The sequence below is a fragment of the Salvelinus sp. IW2-2015 genome, unplaced genomic scaffold (genome assembly GCF_002910315.2).
Source record: "Salvelinus sp. IW2-2015 unplaced genomic scaffold, ASM291031v2 Un_scaffold778, whole genome shotgun sequence".
NCBI lineage: Eukaryota > Metazoa > Chordata > Actinopteri > Salmoniformes > Salmonidae > Salvelinus > Salvelinus sp. IW2-2015.
Window position 1 is genome coordinate 240,353 of NW_019942610.1, and position 19,405 is coordinate 259,757.

General features: G+C 44.5%; 1 protein-coding gene across 1 annotated transcript; it reads left to right on the top strand.

Moving 5' to 3' along the window:
• Positions 1-11,385: 11,385 nt before the first annotated feature.
• atxn1a (ataxin 1a) lies at positions 11,386-18,734 on the top strand. Its single transcript, XM_024136094.2, has 2 exons — positions 11,386-13,807; positions 14,834-18,734. Exons 1-2 carry the CDS (start codon positions 11,915-11,917, stop codon positions 15,437-15,439), a joined length of 2,499 nt encoding a protein of 832 aa, XP_023991862.1. The 5' UTR covers positions 11,386-11,914; the 3' UTR covers positions 15,440-18,734.
• The last annotated feature ends 671 nt before the right edge of the window (positions 18,735-19,405 follow it).

Genomic DNA, 19,405 nt, shown 5'->3' on the forward strand with positions numbered 1-19,405 from the left:
AGAGAGATATGATAAGTGTACGGGCAAGAAAACAGAAAAGGGATGGAGAGAAGAGGAGAGAGTGAGAAGAGAGAGAAAGAGAGACAAGAGAGAGAAAGAGAGAGAGTGGGACAGGAGAGAGAGAGAGAGAGAGAGAGAGAGAGAGAGAGAGAGAGAGAGAGAGAGAGAGAGAGAGAGAAAGAAAGGAGAGACGAAGAGGAGCAGAAGCAGAGAAGACAAGAAAGAAAGAGCGACAGACCGAATGACAGACACGACAGGACAGACAGACAGACAGGACAGACCAGACAGAAGAGAGTGAGAGAGAGAAACGAGAGACAGAGAGAGAGAGGCAGATCACAAGAAGGAGACAGAGAGAAAGAACAGAGAGGAGAGAGGTTGACGAACAAGAGAGAGAGACGGACGAAGAGACGTGAGACAGAGAGAGAAGTGAGACAGAGACAGAGTGAGAAAGAGAAAGAGAGAAGGAAAACGATGAAAAGAAGAAATTGCCAGATTACAAAAGGGAAAACTTAGAAGAAGGGCCTTACAACCGCGCCAAGGGCCACATCAGAGCACGGGCCAAGCAGAGACCCAGGGCCCACAGAGCCAAGGGCCACACAGAGCCAGGGCCACACAGAGCCATGGGGCACAGCAACGAGCAAGGGCCACACAGAGCAGGGTTCGACAGAGCCAGGGCCACACAAGACAGGTCACACAGCCAGGGCCGCCCACAGAGCCAGGGTAGCAGCAGAGCCAGGGGCCACACAGAGCCAGGGTCGCACAGAGGGCCAAGGGCAACACAGAGCCAGGGCCACACAGAGCCAGGGCCGCACAGTCACAGAGCCAGGGCCACACAGAGCCAGGGCCACACAGAGCCAGGGCCGCACAGAGCCAGGGCCGCACAGAGCCAGTGTCGCACAGAGCCAGGGCCACACAGAGCCAGGGCCACACAGAGCCAGGGCCACACAGAGCCAGAGCCACACAGCGAAACTTCGGGGATTTTTATTTTTTACCGATGTTGGTTCAATTTGTCACCAAAGCCCCTTATACCACCCACCACTGCGACCTGTATGCTCTAGTCGACTGGCCCTCGCTACATATTCGTCGCCAGACACACAGGCTCCAGGTCATCTATAAGTCTATGCTAGGTAAAGCTCCGCCTTATCTCAGCACATTGGTCACGATAACAACACCCACCCGTAGCACGCGCTCCAGCAGGTATATCTCACTGGTCATCCCCAAAGCCAAATACCTACTTTGGCCGCCTTTCCTTACAGTTCTCTGCTGCCAATGACTGGAACGAATTGCAAAAATCGCTGAAACTGGAGACTTATATTTCCCTCACTAACTTTAAATATCAGCTATTGGAGCAGCTAACCGATCGCTGCAACTATACATAGCCCATCTGTAAATAGCCCACCCAATCTACCTACTTCATCCCCATATTGTTTTTATTTACTTTTCTGCTCTTTTGCACACCAGTATTTCTACTTGCACATCACCATCTGCTCATCTATCACCCCAGTGTTCATTTGCTAAATTGTAATTACTTTGCTACTATGGCCTATTTATTGCCTTACCTCCTCACTCCATTTGCACACACTGTATATAGACTTTCTTTTTTTTCTATTGTGTTATTGACTGTACGCTTGTTTATTCCATGTGTAACTCTGTGTTGTTGTTTGTGTCGCATTGCTTTGCTTTATCTTGGCCAGGTTGCAGTTGTAAATGAGAACGTGTTCTCAACAAGCCTACCTGGTTAAATAAAGGTGAAATTAAAAATGTTAAAAAATATATATATATAATTTGAATTCCATTTTGCGTGAGTCTATTTCTATGGGTACCACCACTGTTCATGACACAAACTGTTAAAACCCCTCTTGTTGGTGGAGAGAATTTTGCAGGTTTAAAGTTTATTTCCTGCAATTCTACACATCTTGCCATGGGGTGCATAGCAAATATTCTTGCAATGCTATACATTTTGCCATGTCTAATGTGTATTCATGTGATATTTGAGTGACTAGAATATTACAACAATATCTATGGGCAAAAAAAAAAGAACCAAAAAAAACGTTAGCTGACATGGGCTAGTTGATCTGGACATTTCTGACAAGTTATAGCTCTCTAAGGTATACAATGACTAACATGATGAGGAACTGATGATGCACTGCCCAATTTCTTAATTGCACTTTGTGCATTCTACTATTACAACTTTCAAGAGTAAGTTCAAAGCCAGACTGGGTTCCTTTAGAAATTAGCGATTGAGAGGTATAGTTTGCTGCCAGTTGTCTTTACCAGTGGGTGGATAGGCGATAAAGCTATAGAACACACACACACACACACACACACACACACACACACACACACACATCACAACACCACACACAGCACACACACACACACACACACACACACACACACAGCACAGCACCCCACACACACCAACATAAAGCTTTAGTGACTGTTTAGCTGTTTGATATTGGTTTAGCTGGCTGCATGTCTGCCTTAACAAGGTTGTGTAGTAAGCAATAAATAAAAGCTTAATGGCTGCACACACACACACAGCACACAACACAACACCACACAACACACACACACACACACACACCAACACACACGCACACACACACACACACACAACACACGCGCGCGAACACTGCCTATCTAGGTTTGGACATGAGTCAACTAGTTAGCCATGTTTATATGCTCAGCCTGTGGTCTTAGTAGTGCGTCAACCTGTCTGCTTAGTCAAATGTTTTATAATCAATTTAGAATGTTCCTAGCAAGAAGAAATGTGAGAAGTTGAATTTAAGATTTTGGGTCAGGAATCCAGAGGTGTTGGGTTGTCGTGTGCAAGCATTGTGTTTAGCAAGGGCAGAGAAAGAGTGTGTGTGTGTGTAATGGGTCGTTTTTTTGCATTTCCCAACAGGGGTCCGTGATCTATGAAGGTGTCGCAGTGCACAGAGCACCAGGGGACGGAAGGCAGAGTGCATACCTTCCACACACACAGACAGCACATTCCGCAGTTTTGGTGGTTTGCTGGCATGTGGTGTGGCACACACTCACCCACACGCATATTTTGTGTGGAGCTGCCCTGTACATTATTAATGGAGCTTCCCTGGAGTGTTCCCTCTCCCTCAGCGGGAGGTCCCTCTCACTGACGCAGCACGCACAGCGCTCACAGATTGCAAAAATCGATGCCTCACACACACAACCTCTCACCTTTCCTAGGATGGAGTGCCATTAACCGCCCAATAATCTATTTTCTAGTTTGTAATGTGGTGAAGGAGTTGTATGGTTAGTATTCTCTTCCAATTGTGGCTAGTTATTCTTTCCAGTGTGGTTAGTATTCTCTTCCAGTGTGGTTAGTATTCTCTCGGTGATTCCTAGTGTGGGTTAGTATGTCTCTTCCATGTTGTAGTCAGTGTGGTAGTATTTCCTTCCATTGTGGTTGTATTCTCTTCCATTGTGGTTAGTATTGCTCTTCCATTGTGGTTAGTAATTCTCTTCAGTTGTGGTTCGAGTATTCTTTCCCAAGTGTGTTAGTATCCTCTTCCAGTGGTGGTTAGTATTCTCTTCGCGTGGTGGTTTTAGTATCTCTTCCAAGTGTGGTGTAGTATTCTCTTCCATGTGTGTTGAGTCTCAGTGGTTTAGTATCTCTTCAGTGTGGTTAGTATATCTCTTCGTATTGCTCAGGATGGTATAGTATCTCTCCAGTGTGGTTAGTATTGTCTTCCAGTGTGGTTAGTAGTTCTCCTTCCAGTGTGGTTAGTATTGGTCTTCCAGTGGTGGTTAGTATTCTCTCCCGTGTGGTTTAGTATTTTCTTCCAGTGTGGTTAGTATTCTCTGTCAGTGTGGTTAGTAATCTCTTCCAGGATGGTTAGTATTCTCTTCAGTGTGGTTAGTATTGTCTCCGTGTGGTTAGTATTTCTCTTCAAGTGTGGTTAGTATTGTCCTTCACAGTGTGGTTAGTATTCTAGTTCCAGTTTTGTGGTTAGTATTGTCTTCCAGTGTGGTTATATTCTCTTCCAGTTGTGGTCAGTATTCTCTTTCAAGTGTGGTTAGTATCACGTTCCATTGTGTTAGTATTCTCTTTCAATGTGGTTTAGAATCTTTTCTTCATTGTGGTTAGTTATTCTTTTTCCACAGTGGGGTTAGTATTCTCTTCCATTGTGGTTATTGTTCTGTTCTAGTGTGGTTGGTATTTTCTTCCATTGTGGTTAGTTTTTTTCCCAGTGCGGTTAGTATTCTCTTCGCAGTGTTGTTATTGTTCTCTCCAGTGGTCGCTAGTGTTCTCTTCCAGTGTGTTAGTATTCTCATTCCAGTGTGTTAGTATTCTACTTCCAGTGCGCTAGTGTTCTCTTCCAGTGTGGTTTAGTAATCTCCTTTCCAATGTGGTTAGTATCCATGCTTCAGTGTGGTCAGTATTCTTTTTCCAGTGTGGGTTAGTATTCTCCCTTCGCGTGGTCGCTAGTATTCTCTTCCAGTGTGGAATATTAGCCTCTTCCAGTGTGGGTCAGTAATTCTCTTCCAGTGTGGTGAGTATCCTTCCAGATTGGTTATTGGGGCTTAGTGTTCTTTCCAGGTGTGGTTAGTTTTTTTTTCCAGTGTCGGTTAGTATTCCTTCCAGTGTGGTTAATATCCTCATTAAGAGTGTTGGTTAGCATTCTCTTCCAGTGTGGTTCGTGTTCTCTTCCAATGTTGTTATTTAGTTCTCTTCCAGTGTGGTTTTGTAATTCTCTTCCAGTGTTGTTAATATTTCTTTACAGTGTGGTGTTAGTACTCTCTTCAATTCTGGTGTCAGTATTTCTTCCTGTGGTTAGTTTCTCTTCCAGTGTCCGTTAGTATTCTCTTCCAGGGTGGGTTAGTATTCTCATCCATTTGTGGTTATTTATTCTTTCCAGTGTCATTAGTTTTCTCTTCCTGTGTGGTCAGTATTCTCTTCCAGTGTGGTGTATTGTACCGTTCTCTTCCCCCCAGTTTGTGGTCATATTTCTCTTCCGGTGTGGGTTAATTGGGGTTGTGGTTTCTTCTAGTGTGGTTAGTATCTCTTCCAATGGTTAGTATCCTCATTCCATTTTGGTCAGTAATTCTCTTCCAGTGTGGTTTAGTATTTCTTTCAATGTGGTGTATTGTTCTCATTCCAGTGTGGTTAGTTTTTCTTCCAGTATACATTCGTTTTCTCTTCCCAATGTATTATTATTCTCCTCACAGTGACCTGTTAGTATTCTCTTTCCCAGTGTGGTGTTGTTTTCTCTTCACAGTGTGGTTAGTATCCTCTTACAGTGTGTGATCAGTATTCTCTTCCAGTGTGGTTAATATTCTCTTCCAGTGTTGGGTCAGTATTATCTTCCAGTTGTGTTAGTATTCCTTTACCAGTGTCGTTTAGTTTATCTCTCTCCCAAACTTGTGGTTAGTACCTCTTACAGGTGTGGTCAGTATTCTTCTTTCCAGTGTGGTTAGTATTCTCTTCCATTGTGGTTAGTATGCTCTTCAGTGTGGTTAGTATTGCTCATCCAGTAGTGGTTAGTATTCTCTGTCAGTGTGGTTGTATTCTCTGCCAGGCATGGTTAGCTCTCTTTCCTTTCAGTGTTTGGTTAGTTTATTCGTCTGTTCCAGTGTGGTTAGTAATGTCCTCTTCCACGACTGATGGTAGTATTGTCTCCCAGTGGTGGTTAGTATTTCTCTCTCCCAGTGTGGTTAGTATTTTCTTTCATGTGGTTAGTATTCTCTGTCAGTGTGGTTAGTAATGTCTCCTTCCACGATGGTTAGTATTCTCTTCCAGTGTGGTTAGTATTGGTCTTCCAGTGTGGTTAGTATTCTCTTGCCAGTGTGGTTAGTATTGTCTTCCAGTGTGTTAGTTCTAATTCCAGTGTGGTTAGTATTGTCTTCAGTGGGTTTACTATTCTCTTCTTCCGTGGTCAATATCTCATTTCAGTGTGGTTATTTGATCCGTTCCATTGTGGTTAGTTATTTCTCTTCCAACATGTGGTTAGAATTTCTTTCCAGGTTCGCTGTCTAGTATTCTCTTTCCAGTTGGGGTTAGTATTCTCTTCCATCTTTGGTTATTCTGTTCTGTTCTAGCTGATGCGTTTGGTGATTTTCTTTCCATTGTGGTTAGGTTTTTTTCCAGTTGCGGTTAGTATATCGTCTTCCAGTGTTGTGTATTGGTCTCTCTTTCCAGTGTCGCTAAGTGTTTCTCTTCCAAGTCGTCGGTTAGTATTCCTCCTTCCAGTTGTGGTTTAGATACTTCTCTTCCAGTGTTCGCTAGTGTTCTCAATTCCAGTGTGCGTTAGTTTCTTCTTACCAATGTGGTTGTATCCTCTTCCCAGTGTGTCAGTATTCTTTTCAGTGGTGGTTAGTATTTTCTCTTCCATGTCGCTAGTATTTCTCTTCAGTGTGGATTAATTATCCGTTCTCCAGTGTGGTCAGTATTCTCTGTCCAGTGGTGCGTTGAGTATTCTCTTCCAGATGGTTTATTGGGGTTAGTGTTCTCTTCCAGTGCTTGGTTAGTTTTTTTTCCAGTGTCGTTAGTATTCTCTTCCAGTGTGGTTAATATTCTTCTTACAAGTGTTGCTTAGCATTCTCTTCAGTTGTGGTTTGTGTTCCTCTTCCAATGTTGTTATTGTTCCTTCTTCCAGGTGGTTGGTTTATTCCTCATTTCACAGTGTGTTTAATATTTCGTCTAACAGTGGTTGTTAGTACTCTCTTCCCAATGGTTAGTATTTCTTCCATTGTGGTTAGTTTTCTCTTCAGTGTCGTTAGTATTCTCTTCGGGTGGTTAGTATTCTCACTCCATTGTGGTTTTTTTCTTTTCCAGTGTCATTAGTTTTCTCTTCCTGTGTGGTCAGTTCTCTCGTGTGTTAGTATTCTCTTCCAGTGTGGTCAGTATTCTCTTCCGGTGGTGGTTATTGGGGTGTAGTTGTCTCTTCCTAGTGGGTGGTTAGTATCCTCTTCCAATTTTGCCTGCTTCCATGTCGTATTCTCTTCAGTGTGGTTAGTATTCTCTTCAATGTGGTTATTGTTCTTCCAGTGTGTTAGTTTTTCTTCAGTATCACTTCGTTTTCTCTTCAATGTAGTTATTATTCTCTCAAGTTGCTGTTAGTATTCTCTTCCAGTGTGGTTTGTTTTCTCTTCCAGTGTGGTTAGTATCCTCTTTACAGTGTGGTCAGTATTCTCTTCCAGTGTGGTTTAATATTCTCTCCAGTGTGGTCAGTATTATCTTCCAGTGTGGTTAGTATTCCTTTACAGTGTCGTTTAGTTTTCTCTTCAACTGTGGTTAGTATCCTCTTACGTGTGGTCAGTATTCTCTTCCAGTGTGGTTGTATTTCTTCCATGTGGTCAGTATTCTTCTTCAGTGTGGTTATTGGGGTTAAGTATTCTTTCCCAGTGTGGTCAGTGTTCTCTTCCAGTGTGGTTAGTATTCTCTTCCAGTGTGGTCAGTAATTCCTCTTCCAGTGTGGTTAGTATTCTCTTCCATGTGGTAGTATTTCTCTTCCAGTGTGGTTATTGGGGTTAGTATTCTCTTCCGTGTGCTTTTCTCTTCCAGTGTGGTTAGTATTCCTCTTCCAGTGTGGTCAGTATTCTCTTCCAGTGTGGTTATTGCGGTTAGTATTCTCTTCCATTGTGGTTATTTATTCTCTTCTAGTGTGGTTGTTATTTTCTTCCAATGTGGTTAGTCACCCTCTTCCAGTGTTTTAGTTTTCTTCTCGTTTGGTTATTGGGTTAGTATTCTCTTCCAGTGATGTTAATATTTACTTCCAGTGGGTGGTTAGCGATTCTCTTCAGTAATGGTCAGTTATCCTTCCAGTGTGGTTATTTGGGTTAGTTTTCCTCTTCCATTGTGGTTATTATTTCTCTTCCAGTGTGGTTAGTATTCTCCATCTGGTGTGGTCAGTATTCTCTTTCCAGTGTGGTTTTGGGGTTAGTTTTCTCTTCCAGTGTGGTTAGTTTCTCTGTCAGTGTGGTTATTATTCCTTCCCAGTGTGTTTAGTATTGTTTTCCAGTGTGGTTATTATTCTCTTCCAGTGTGGTTAGTATTCTCATCTGGTGTGGTCAGTATTCTCTCCAGTGTGTTTAGTATTGTCTTCAGTGTGGTTAGTGTTCTCTTCCAGTGTGGTTAGTATTCTTTCCATTGTGTTAGTATTCTCTTTCGGTGTGGTTAGTATTCTCATTGTGGTTAGTATTCTCTTCGCGGTATGGTTTATATTGTTTCCGGTGTGGTTAGTATTCTTTTCCAGTGTGGTTGGTATTTCTCTTCCAGTGTGGTTAGTATTCTCTTCCTGTGGTTAGTATTCCTTTCCGGTGTGGTTAGTATTGCCGTTCCGGTGTGGTGTTAGTATTCTTTTCCAGTGTGGTTTAGTATTCTCTTCCAGTGTGGTTAGTATTCTCTTCCAGTGTGGTTAGTATTCTCTTCCAGTGTGGTTTGTATTCTCTTCCAGTGTGGTTAGTGTTCACTTCCAGTGTGGTTTGTATTCTCTTCCAGTGATGTTAATATTCCTTTCCAGTGGTGTTAATATTCTCTTCCAATTTTGTTAATATTATCTTCGAGTGTGGTCAGTATTATCTTTCAGTGTGGTTAGTATTCCGTTCCAGTGTGGTCAGTATTCTCTTTCAGTGTGGTTAGTATTCTCTTCTGGTGTGGCTAGTATTCTTTTCCGGTGTGATTAGAATTCTCTTCCATGTGGTTAATATTCTCTTCCATTGTGGTTAGTATTTTCTTCCAGTATCATTAGTATTCTGTTTCGGTGTGGTTTGTATTCTGTTCCAGTGTTGTTAGTATTCTCTTCCAGTGTGGTTTGTATTCTGTTCCAGTGTGGTTAGTATTCTCTGCCAGTGTGATTAGTTTTCTTTTTCCACTGTGGTAGTATTCTCTTGCAGTGTCGTTAGTATTCTCTTCCAGTGTGGTTATTGTGATTAGTATTTTCATCCAGTATCATTAGTATGCTGTTCCAGTGTGGTTAGTATTCTCTTCCATTGTGGTTAATATCCTCTTCCAGTGTGGTCATTATTCTCTTCCAGTGTGGTTAGTATTCTCTTCCAGTGTGGTTGTTGAGGTTAGTATTCTCTTCCATTGTGGTTATTATTCTCTTTTTGTGCGGTTGGTATTTTCTTCCAGTGTGGTTAGTGTTCTCTTCCAGTGTGGTTAGTGTTCTCTTCCAGTGTGGTTAGTTTTTTTCCCAGTGTCGTTAGCATATTCTTCCAGTGTGGTTAGTATTCAATTATAATGTTGCTAGTATTCTCTTCCAGTGTGGTTCGTTTCCTCTTCCGGTGTGATTAGTATTCTCTTTCAGTGTGGTCAGTTTTCTCTTCCAGTGTCGTTAGTATCATCTTCCAGTGCTGTTAGTATTGTCTTCTTGTGTTTTTTGTATTCTCTTCCGGTGTGGTTAGTATTCTCATCCATTGTGGTTATTGTTCTATTCCAGTGTGGTTAGTGTTGTCTTCCAGTGTGGTTAATATTCTCTTTCAGTGTGGTTAGTATCATCTTCCAGTGCTGTTAGTATTGTCTTCTTGTGTGGTTAGTATTCTCATCCATTGTGGTTATTATGCTCTTCCAGTGTGGTTAGTGTTGTCTTCCAGTGTGGTTAGTATTCTCATCCAGTGTGGTTAGTTTTTTCTTTCAGTGTCGTAAGTATTCTGTTCCAATGTGGTTAAAATTCTCTTCCAGTATTGTTAGTACTCTTCCATTGTGGTTAGTATTCTCTTCCAATGTCGTTAGTATTCTCTTCCAGTGTGGTCAGTATTGTCTTCCAGTGTGTTTAGTATTCTTTTCCAGTGTGGTTAGTATTCTCTTCCAGTGTGGTTAGTATTCTCTTCCAGTGTGGTTAGTATTTTCTTCCCAGTATCATTTGTATTCTCTTCCAGTGTGGTTCGTATTCTTTTCCAGTGTTGTTTAGTAATCTCTTCCAGTGTTGTTAATATTCTCTTTCCGTGTGGTTAGTATTCTCTTCCAGTGTGGTTAATATTCTCTTCCAGTGTGGTTATTTGGGTTAATATTCTCTTCCAGTGTGGTTAGTATTCTCTTCCAGTGTGGTTAGTATTATCTTCCAGTGTGGTTAGTATTCCTCTCCGGTGTGGTTAGTATTCTTTTCCAGTGTGGTTAGTATTCTTTTCCAGTGTGGTTATTATTATCTTCCAGTGTGGTTAGTTTTGTCTTCCAGTGTTGTTAGTGTTCTCTTCCAGTATGGTTAGTATCCTCTTCCAGTGTGCTCAGTATTCTCTTCCAGTGTTGTTAATATTCTCTTCCAGTGTTGTTTGTATTCTCTTCCAGTGTGGATGTCCATTCTATTGTGTTTGTGTATGGCGCCGGAGGGGATGAGAGAATAATGTGTATGGTGCCGGAGGGGATGAGAGAATAATGGCTGCTGTTTTTGGGCTCCTAACCAACTTTGCAATTTTGTGTGTTTTTTTGTACTGTTTGTGACTTATTTTGTACATAATGTTTCTGCTGCTGTCTATTATGACCGAGAAGAGCTTCTGGATATCAGAACAGCGATTTCTCACCTTGAACTGGACGAAAAATATTTATTTAATGAGTCCAACGCAAAGGATATACTGTTTCTCTGAGACCAGGTCCAAATCCCTGTCATTCGTGTGAAGAAAAGACAGACAGGGAGAGGAGATTGGGGTGCCTTGTGAGAATTTGTCAGCGAGTGTGTAACCCGCCTCTACCATCCGTTATGTTGGCCAATGTACAATCACTGGAGAATAAACTGGATGAGCTCCATTCAAGACTATCCTACCAATGGGACATTAAAAACTGTAATATCTTACAGTACTCTTCCTCTCAGTACCACTAACCCCACCAGCAACAGAGCGTGCAGCATCACTATGAGGCCTACACCTCCCATGATGCATCAGGGCTACGGACCTCTCTAATGCTAGTGCCCAACAGCCGCGGAGGACCAGACCACCACCAAGTCTAGGTCCAAGAGGCTCCTTAACAGCTTCTACCCCCAAGCCATAACACTGCTGAACAATTAATCAAATGGCCACCCAGACTATTTACATTGACACCCCCCCACCCCCCACCCCTTTTGTTTCTAAACTGCTGCTTCTCGCTGTTTATTATCTATGCATAGTCACTTTACCCCTACCTACATGTATAAATTACCTCAACTAACCTGTACCCCTGCACATTGACTCGTTACCAGTACCCCCTGTATATAGCCTCTTTATTGTTATTTTATTGTGTTACTTTAAAAAAAAAATAATACTTTAGTTTATTTAGTAAATATTTTCTTAACTCTATTTCTTGAAATGCATTGTTGGTTAAGGGCTTGTAAGTAAGGTCTATCTATACCTGTTGTATTCGGCGCATGTGACAAATACAATTTGATTTGATTTGTATGTGCGTGTGTGTGTTCAGTTTCTAATGTGTGTGTGTGTGTGTTGGAGAGCCTAATGTGTGTTCTTCTTTTTCCCCAGGTTCCCGCTGCCATCCAGGAGGCTAGCTCTCAGAGGGAAATGATTCCGCATGAAGTTGACGGACGGCTCTCTTCCTCTCTCCACGGAAACGGCAGGTGTGACTCTCGCTGCTCCCACGGCAACAGCAGGTGTGCCCCTCTCTGCTTCTCGCTGAGCCAGAGCCAGGCGCCCGACAGACGCTGAGCTACAGGACAGGACAGACCCCCTCCGTCCCTCTCTACTCCCTCCACTAACTTACCCCCTACTCCCTCTAACTTACCCCCTCCAACCTTCCAGTCCTCTGACCCCAGCCACCCACACAACCAGCAGGAGGGCCTATTCTGTCAACGAGGAAAAGCCAAGAGACAGAGAGAGAGTGAGGGAGACAGCCAAAGACAGGAGTGAAATAGAGAGTGAACGAGGGAAAGACCGAGATAGGAACAGAAAGAGAATTCTAAAGTGACAGTGTGAGAGAGACAATCCAAGGCTAGTGTATGTCACAGGAAGTTGAGAGAGAAAAGATAACAGTATGAAGTCCAACCAGGAGCGCAGCAACGAGTGTCTGCCCCCCAAGAAGAGAGATTTCCCAGCCAGCACTGTGGACGAGAGGCCCCTGGTGATGGCGCCTGCCAGTGAGAGCCAGCGCGGAGAGAACCTGGCATGGCTGGCCAGCGTAGCCAGCGGGCACAACAGCGGGCACGATAGAGACAGTGGCGGAGGTGGCCTCGATGGCAGTAGAGGTGGGCAGCGTATCAGCACTCCCATTGAGTCTGACGGGCCACAGTACAAACCGCTATGCTCCACCATCACCACGCACACAGACTTCCTGGTCCCTTCCTCTATCTGTTCCATCTCCTCCTCCTCCTCTTCATCACATCAGTCCAGAGTGGTGACCACATCCCTCCCTGCCATGTACACCTCTGCTTTGTCCCAACCAGGGGGGACGATCCAGTACACCCAGCTGCCCCCCAACCTCCAGTTCATCAGTTCCCCTTACACAGGCCCCTACGCTGGCTACATCTCCTCCCAGCTCCTCTCTCCCCCTCCACCCACCTCCACATCCCAACGCTCCCACCCTGACCCTGACCCCTACCCCAACACCACCATCACCTCCCAGTCCCAGATCTCTGGTTCCTCTCTGAGCGTGGCCCCCCAGACTGCTCCCTCGCCCCACGGTGGGACACACCACCTGCCCCTCCACCTGCACTCCCATCCCCACCACACCCTGGCCCTCAGCGGGGGCTCCCAGGTGCTGGTCCAGTACACAGGCCCCGGCCCTGAGGGGCCCCTGACTAAGAGAGAGGAGGGCCGGCCCAGGGAGTTGCACAATGGAGATCAGAGGGGCCGCTATGAGAGAAAGGAAAGCAAAGGAACCCCCTCCTCTTCTTCCTCCTCTTCCTCTCAGTACCACCAACTCCACCAGCAGCAGAGCGCACAGCATCACTATGAGGCCTACACCTCCCATGATGCATCAGGGCTAAGGACCTCTCTAATGCTAGTGCCCAACAGCCGCGGAGGACCAGACAACCACAGCCCCGACAAACTACCGCCATCCGCCGCCTCGCACACAGAGAAAGGCAGCCTCCTCCTGGGTAAACCTGTGTCCTGCACCCCCTCCTCCTCCTCCTCCACCTCCTCCATGTTCACCTTCCCCCCTCCGCTCAGTGTGGAGAGTCTGAAGGCGGCCGTCAGCTCCCTGTCCCCTCACACCCACACAGTCATCCAGACCACACACAGCGCCAGCGATGCTTCGCCCCTCTCCCTGGGCCAACTCTCCACCAACACCAACTTCTACCAGGCTGGCCCCGGCGGGCAGCCCATCATCGGCTACCTGGCTGGGAGTGCAGGAGGGCAGCGGTACCACACCAGTCTGCCCCAGCACCTGCTCATCCCAGGGGCCCCAGGGTCTCAACCTATCATCATCCCCGTCAGTGGGGCCGGGGTCACCAGCCTGGAGGCTGGCCATGCTGCCCACATAGCCACTACAACCCAACCACAGTCCTTCCCCACCACGCTACCCCACACTTACGTCACCAACACTACCAACCCTAACCCCCACCCTAAAGATGAGCATCTATTCGAGGTCCCGGCACCCTATCCCCCTCTCTCCCACCCTGCCGGGGTTGGAGGTACTGTGGTCCAGGCCCAGCTACACCTCCCCGTGGTCCCAGCTCCCACGGCCCCCTCCTCAGCCCCCTCCTCGGCCCCGTCGCTGCCTTCCTACTTCATCAAGGGCTCTATCATCCAGCTGGCGGACGGGGAGCTGAAGCGCGTGGAGGACCTGAAGAGTGAGGACTTCATCCAGAGCGCTGAGATCAGCAGCGAGCTGAAGATAGACTCGTCCACCGTGGAACGCATCGACGGCAGCCACACGTCCAACTTCGCCATCGTACAGTTCTCCGTGGGCGAGCATCGCGCTCAGGTAGGAGAACACGTACTTATGAAGGCAAAACATTGTCCAAACACTAAGCATGCTCAACAATAGTAACATTGATAACATTGATAATCACAGGTAAGGGGCAGACAGGGTCCTTAATGTCCATGCTTAGAATGACATGAAATGTTACATCAAGAACACTTGGCAATCATAGTATTTACATCACATTTACTCCATAGACTATTATGGTGTTCTATAGTCAGTTTCCCTCTTGTTTGCCACCTATGAGGATCCTACATGCTTCATAGCCTCTGCTGGGAAAACTTCTCACAGTTCTCAGAACACTTCTAAAACCATCTCCTCTCTCTACTGTCTATTACATAGGACACCTATTTCCATCCATATATCCATGTTACACGCAACTTGCTCAAACCACATAAGACTTTTCCCACACACCTTCTCAGTGTGTGAAGATGATGATGAATCATGACATGTGTAGGAGGTTCAAAGGAGTTTAAAGATGAAGGACTAGAATGTGAGCTACTCAGCTAGCTGTATATATGACCACGTGGGATTGTCATGGATCTGTTTTTTCAAATGTTCTGGTATTCCAGTTTCTCTCGCCCATTATCTCTCTCTCTTTCTCTCTCTCTCGCTCTCTCTCTATATTTTTGTTCTTTTATTCTTTCTTTCTCTCTCAATTTCTTTCTCGCTCCCCCCCGTTTCTCTTTCTCCCTCTCTCTCTCTCTCTCTCTCTCTCTCTCTCTCTCTCTCTCTCTCTCTCTCTCTCGGGGGTCTGTTAAAATCTCATCATCTTTTTCATGTCTGTTCTCCGGTTCAGCCAACCCCTCAAACCAGCTTCTGTCTATCTCCCCCCATTCTCTGTCTCTGAAACATGGTCAGCCTCAGAGCATTACTGTATCAAAGACTTTCATTCTTATCTCTTTTCTCTCTTCTCGTCTTTTGTGCTTTTCAGATTTTTTCTTTTGAGGTAGTTTCTTCTCTGAGTTCATGTATATGATGTCTGATATTTAACTTGTTTTTCTCCTGTCTGTTCTCTCTCTCCTTCAGGTGAGTGTGGAGGTGCTGCTGGAGTATCCCTTCTTCGTATTCGGCCAGGGCTGGTCATCGTGCTGCCCGGACCGGACCACTCAGCTGTTAGAACTACCCTGCACCAAGCTCTCAGTGGGGGACGTCTGCATCTCCCTCACCCTGAAGAACTTGAGGAACGGCTCCCTGAAGAAGACGCAGCAGACCCAGAACCAGGCTATTGAGATCACTACCAGCTGCAATATGGGCTCCATCCACGGCCCCCTCAAATCCTCCAGGTCAGCCAGACACGGGGAGCAAGAGAACGGGGTGGGCCAGAGGGGCTCCAGGAGTGGATGTGGGAGAGTGGTGGTTGGAGCAGGTGGAGGTGTTCAGATCGCCTCAGAGAATGGGGAACTGAGGTTCGGCGCCGGGGGAGAGGCCAACTCGAAAGGAGGCCAGCCTAGAGATTCAGAATCCAGTGGTGGTGCCGCCAAGCCGGTGAGCCGCAAGAGGAGATGGTCGGCCCCCGAGGGCCGTAAGGTGGAGAGGAGCGAGAAGGAGCCCCCGTTGACTCTGCCCAAACCTTCCTTTATCACTCAGGAGGTAAAGATCAGCATCGAAGGCAGGTCAAATATAGGCAAGTAGTGAAGGCAGGAGATTAAAACAAGACTGTTAATTCAAATATGGGATTGGATGGAGATTCAAAAAAGAAAAAGAAAGAAAGAAAGCCCACATAAAATCTTTATTTTAGATTTTTTCCTTGTTTTTATTTTCTACCCGGATTTCTGTACTGTAGGCAAAATTTTACCCAGTACTTACATGTTATCACCTTACATTAAGTTAAGTTGGTAATAACATTGTAATAGATGCGTTCGGTATTTCGTAAACAAGCAACCGGTGCAATTGTTTTTTTGTTTTTTTCACAAATCTCTGGGCGAGGGGTTTTGTGAAGTTTTGTAGATGTTTTATTGGTGGTTTTGTGGCACACAAGAGCACTGCGTGATACCTCTCTGGTCATGTGATGGCTGCAGGTGGACAAATACATAAAATGAATAAAACATGTAGCTTAAAACATTAGCTTTCCAATAGCGGCTAGGGGCATGACTAAACGGGTGTAATGTAGACCCGTGAGTGATGTCACTTCCTTTGTGATGTCACTTCCTGATACAGGCACTACTGACGAGAGTGTTCAGGAAGTCTGGACTTAATCACTCTCGACGCCACCCAGTTGCCATGGTGGCAGACTGAGTTGATATGATGTCATTTATCCCAAGTGACTCAAGACGTCTTTAGATAAGACAGTTCAAAAAGCGTCTGTAGCCATTTTAAACCCTCATGACTACACATCTAATCCTAAACAAGGGGTCACCGGAAGCCTCAACACTCATCCATCTAGACCACTTAGCTAGGTGATGTCATCCGGCAGGCCAGTCCAGCCAGGTGAGGTCATCGAGCGGCGCCAGTCCAGCCAGGTGAGGTCATCGAGCGGCGCCAGTGTGCCTCTAGAAAGAGGAAACTCTTCCTTCCTTTGTTATGTTTTGCTGACACTGATGTCTTTATGTTATTATTTTTGTTTTTGAAACATTTTTATTTTAACTTTTTAATTTAGTTTTTCTTGTCAATTTTGACCTTTCATCCTATCTTGCCCAGTGAGTTGATAATGATATATTTGATGATTGTCTAGAACTTTGAGATCAGGGGTCACATGTATGTACGTATAGTTTCAACCAAGGTGGTTAAGTTAAATGTCTATGTTATTCCTTTATACCCTAACAATGCATAGATTTGCAATCACAAAGGTTGAAATGAACTATGAAAATAGGAAGATGATTATACTCCATCCTTTTACTTGGTGCAACCTTTTTATTTGTATTCTTATGGAGAGAGAGGCAGAAAGAAAGAGGTTTTGTTACAAATGGCACCCTATTTCAATATAGTGCACTACTTTTGACCAAGGCCCTATCTCTATGAGCCCGGGTCAAAAGTAGTGCACTATGTAGGGAATAGGTTGCCATTTGGGACTCTGTCAGAAAGTCAGTGTTGAGTCTTTAGAGAGGAGAGGGACAGGATGTTGTGTTGAAGCACTTTCATTTGCACACCTGTCACACTCACCAACTGATGATAACACAACTATTATTATTATTATTATTATTATTGATCTCTTCATTAACACAGTACTGTATGTTTTTGTTATTTTGACTTAAGGAAGAAGTAGAACTCTGTGGCAGCAGCACTTTTGAACGATGAAGGGGGTCATGATGGTGTCTTGGTGTCTTGGGGTCACATTACCTTTGAAAGGGATGAATGTGACATGTGATGGAGTGAGTGCCAGTTAGGAGAGGGAGGGAAGGAGAGAAGAGGAATATAGAAGAAGGTATAATATCAGAGAGTGCTTTTTGTTGAGGCACTTTACTCAAATCAAAACATGCTTTTCAAAATATGCGTGTGGTCAAAAAATGTACTTTTCGACACGTAACTGCCTTGTCAAGGATATCAAAGGTCAATGAAATCCAGAAGAAGAATGGTAAAGAATGGGAATAACTGTGGGAATGTCCAGGTATGTTGTGGACGAGATTGAGAGACAGTTATAGACGCTCTGGCCACAGAATATCTGAAGGGCGTCATATACATAATGTACGTATGCAAGTGTGCATGAATGCAGGTATGTGTTAGTGCACACACACTCACAAGAGCACACACACGGACACACACACGGAATACAGTACCCACACAGACAGGCACTCTCCTAAAGGAGAGGATTGTATGTATTTCATACTTGTTGATATACGTTTAGTATGTATACAAATACTTTTGTGGCATAGATATTTCCACTTGATGATATAGAGAAGCCAAGAGATTTGAGTAGCAGACGAAGATGATAGTTAGTCTCAGTGCTCTGTGCAGTGTGTGTTTGTTGGTGTGTGTGTGTGTGTACGTGTGTTTGGATATGTGTATAGAAATATCATATAACTTAATATGATATATCCAATGTAAAATGTCCAGTGTTTCTGTTTTTGGAGTTCTACTTAAGAGAAACTTGCAATTTGCACATCTGGAGAGGTAGTCAGTTGGGTGACATTACTTTTTGACTGTGTTCAAAATATACTTTTCTCTATATAGTGCACTGGCCAAAAGTAGTGCACTATATAGGGAATAGGATGCCATTTCAGACACAACTATGTTTTCAGCTAGGTTGCACACACACACAGAACTGAAACCCCATTTTACTGAATTGTAGCAGTTATTTAACAAGTGTGATCCATGCTGATTGCTCTCTGCTCCTCATTGGACCACACCTGTGGCATGTCCAAGTCCCGCCCACTTGTTGCGTGTTTGGTTGAGAGACATTGTGGAGATGGGGGCGGGGCCACCAGCAGGTACACCTGTTGAGCTCTCTGATTGGCCGCGATTTTCAGGTGTGTTTAGGTGGTAGAAGATGTGGCAGAGAACTAGAAGTATGTAGAAGTTGCTTCTAACTACTGCTCTAGGTTCAAATGTTTAGTTCATCCGGCTAATGGTTAGTGTTAGGAGTGGGTGCAGGCCAGAGGAGGCTGGTGGGATGAGCTATAGGAGGACGGGTTCAATGTAATTGCTGGAATATTGGAACGGAGTCAAACATGTGGTTTCCATATGTTTGATACTGTTCCATATATTTCATTCCATCCATTCCAATGAGCCCGTCCTCCTATATCTCCTCCCACCAGCCTCCTCTGGTGTAGGCTAATCTGATCCTAGATCTGTGGTTAAGAACAACTCCTACGTGGACTGTGGTGAAATAGGAGGATGGATGCGGGTGGTCGGCGTAGTGATGGACGGATGGATGTGTGACTTGGATGGATGGATGGATAAAGACAGATGGGTGATGGTGAGTGAGTATACACCCCCGTATAGGTTTGAAAATGCTTTATTTTTTATAATAAAACAGGGTTTCTCAGATCAACACCACGGCAGTGCATCTTCATTTGTTCTTTTATAACATTGTTTTATTATGTCTTCTAAAGGTAGTTTATGAAAATGTGTGTGTGTGTGTGGTGTGTGTGTGTGTGTGTGTGGTGTGTGTGTGTGTGTGTGTGTGTGTGTGTGTGTGTGTGTGTAAGGGCATGATGGGTATATTAATGACTGTTCCTTCTAGAGCCCTCACAAACTGGGTAAAATAGCAGGTTTTTAACCATTAGATACAGATGCCGTATCTTAATTTGATCATCTTGTTGTTGCAGGAGTATCCCTGCACAGCAAGAAATTCTAACTTGTAGTGTATTCAAGGTTAAAAATGCTTCTTACGTTGTAATTTCCACTTTCAAATTTCAGACTTGATTTGCCCCGATGAAACATTTCAACCCCTATAAAACAATCTATTAATTATAATCTACATAAAAATTATCATTGTGCTGCAGGATGTTGCTGCAGGATTATTTCCTGCTCTGTGAAACTGGCTCAATTAAGATACGGAATTGTATATGGTTTTGCATTCATACACATTGAACCAAATGAGACCCTGGTTGAGTTAAGTATTGTTCTGACTGACTACCACCTCCTAAACTCTCATTATGGAAATACAGCAAAACAATGACACACACACCATTCACCAATCAAACCCTTTCAGGTAATGTT

Excerpts from the sequence above, each read along its gene's own strand:
- atxn1a (XM_024136094.2), top strand. The coding sequence starts at position 11,915 with ATGAAGTCCAACCAGGAGCGCAGCAACGAGTGTCTGCCCCCCAAGAAG. Across the intron at positions 13,808-14,833 it reads TGGGCGAGCATCGCGCTCAG|GTGAGTGTGGAGGTGCTGCT; the intron begins GTAGGAGAACAC and ends TCTCTCCTTCAG.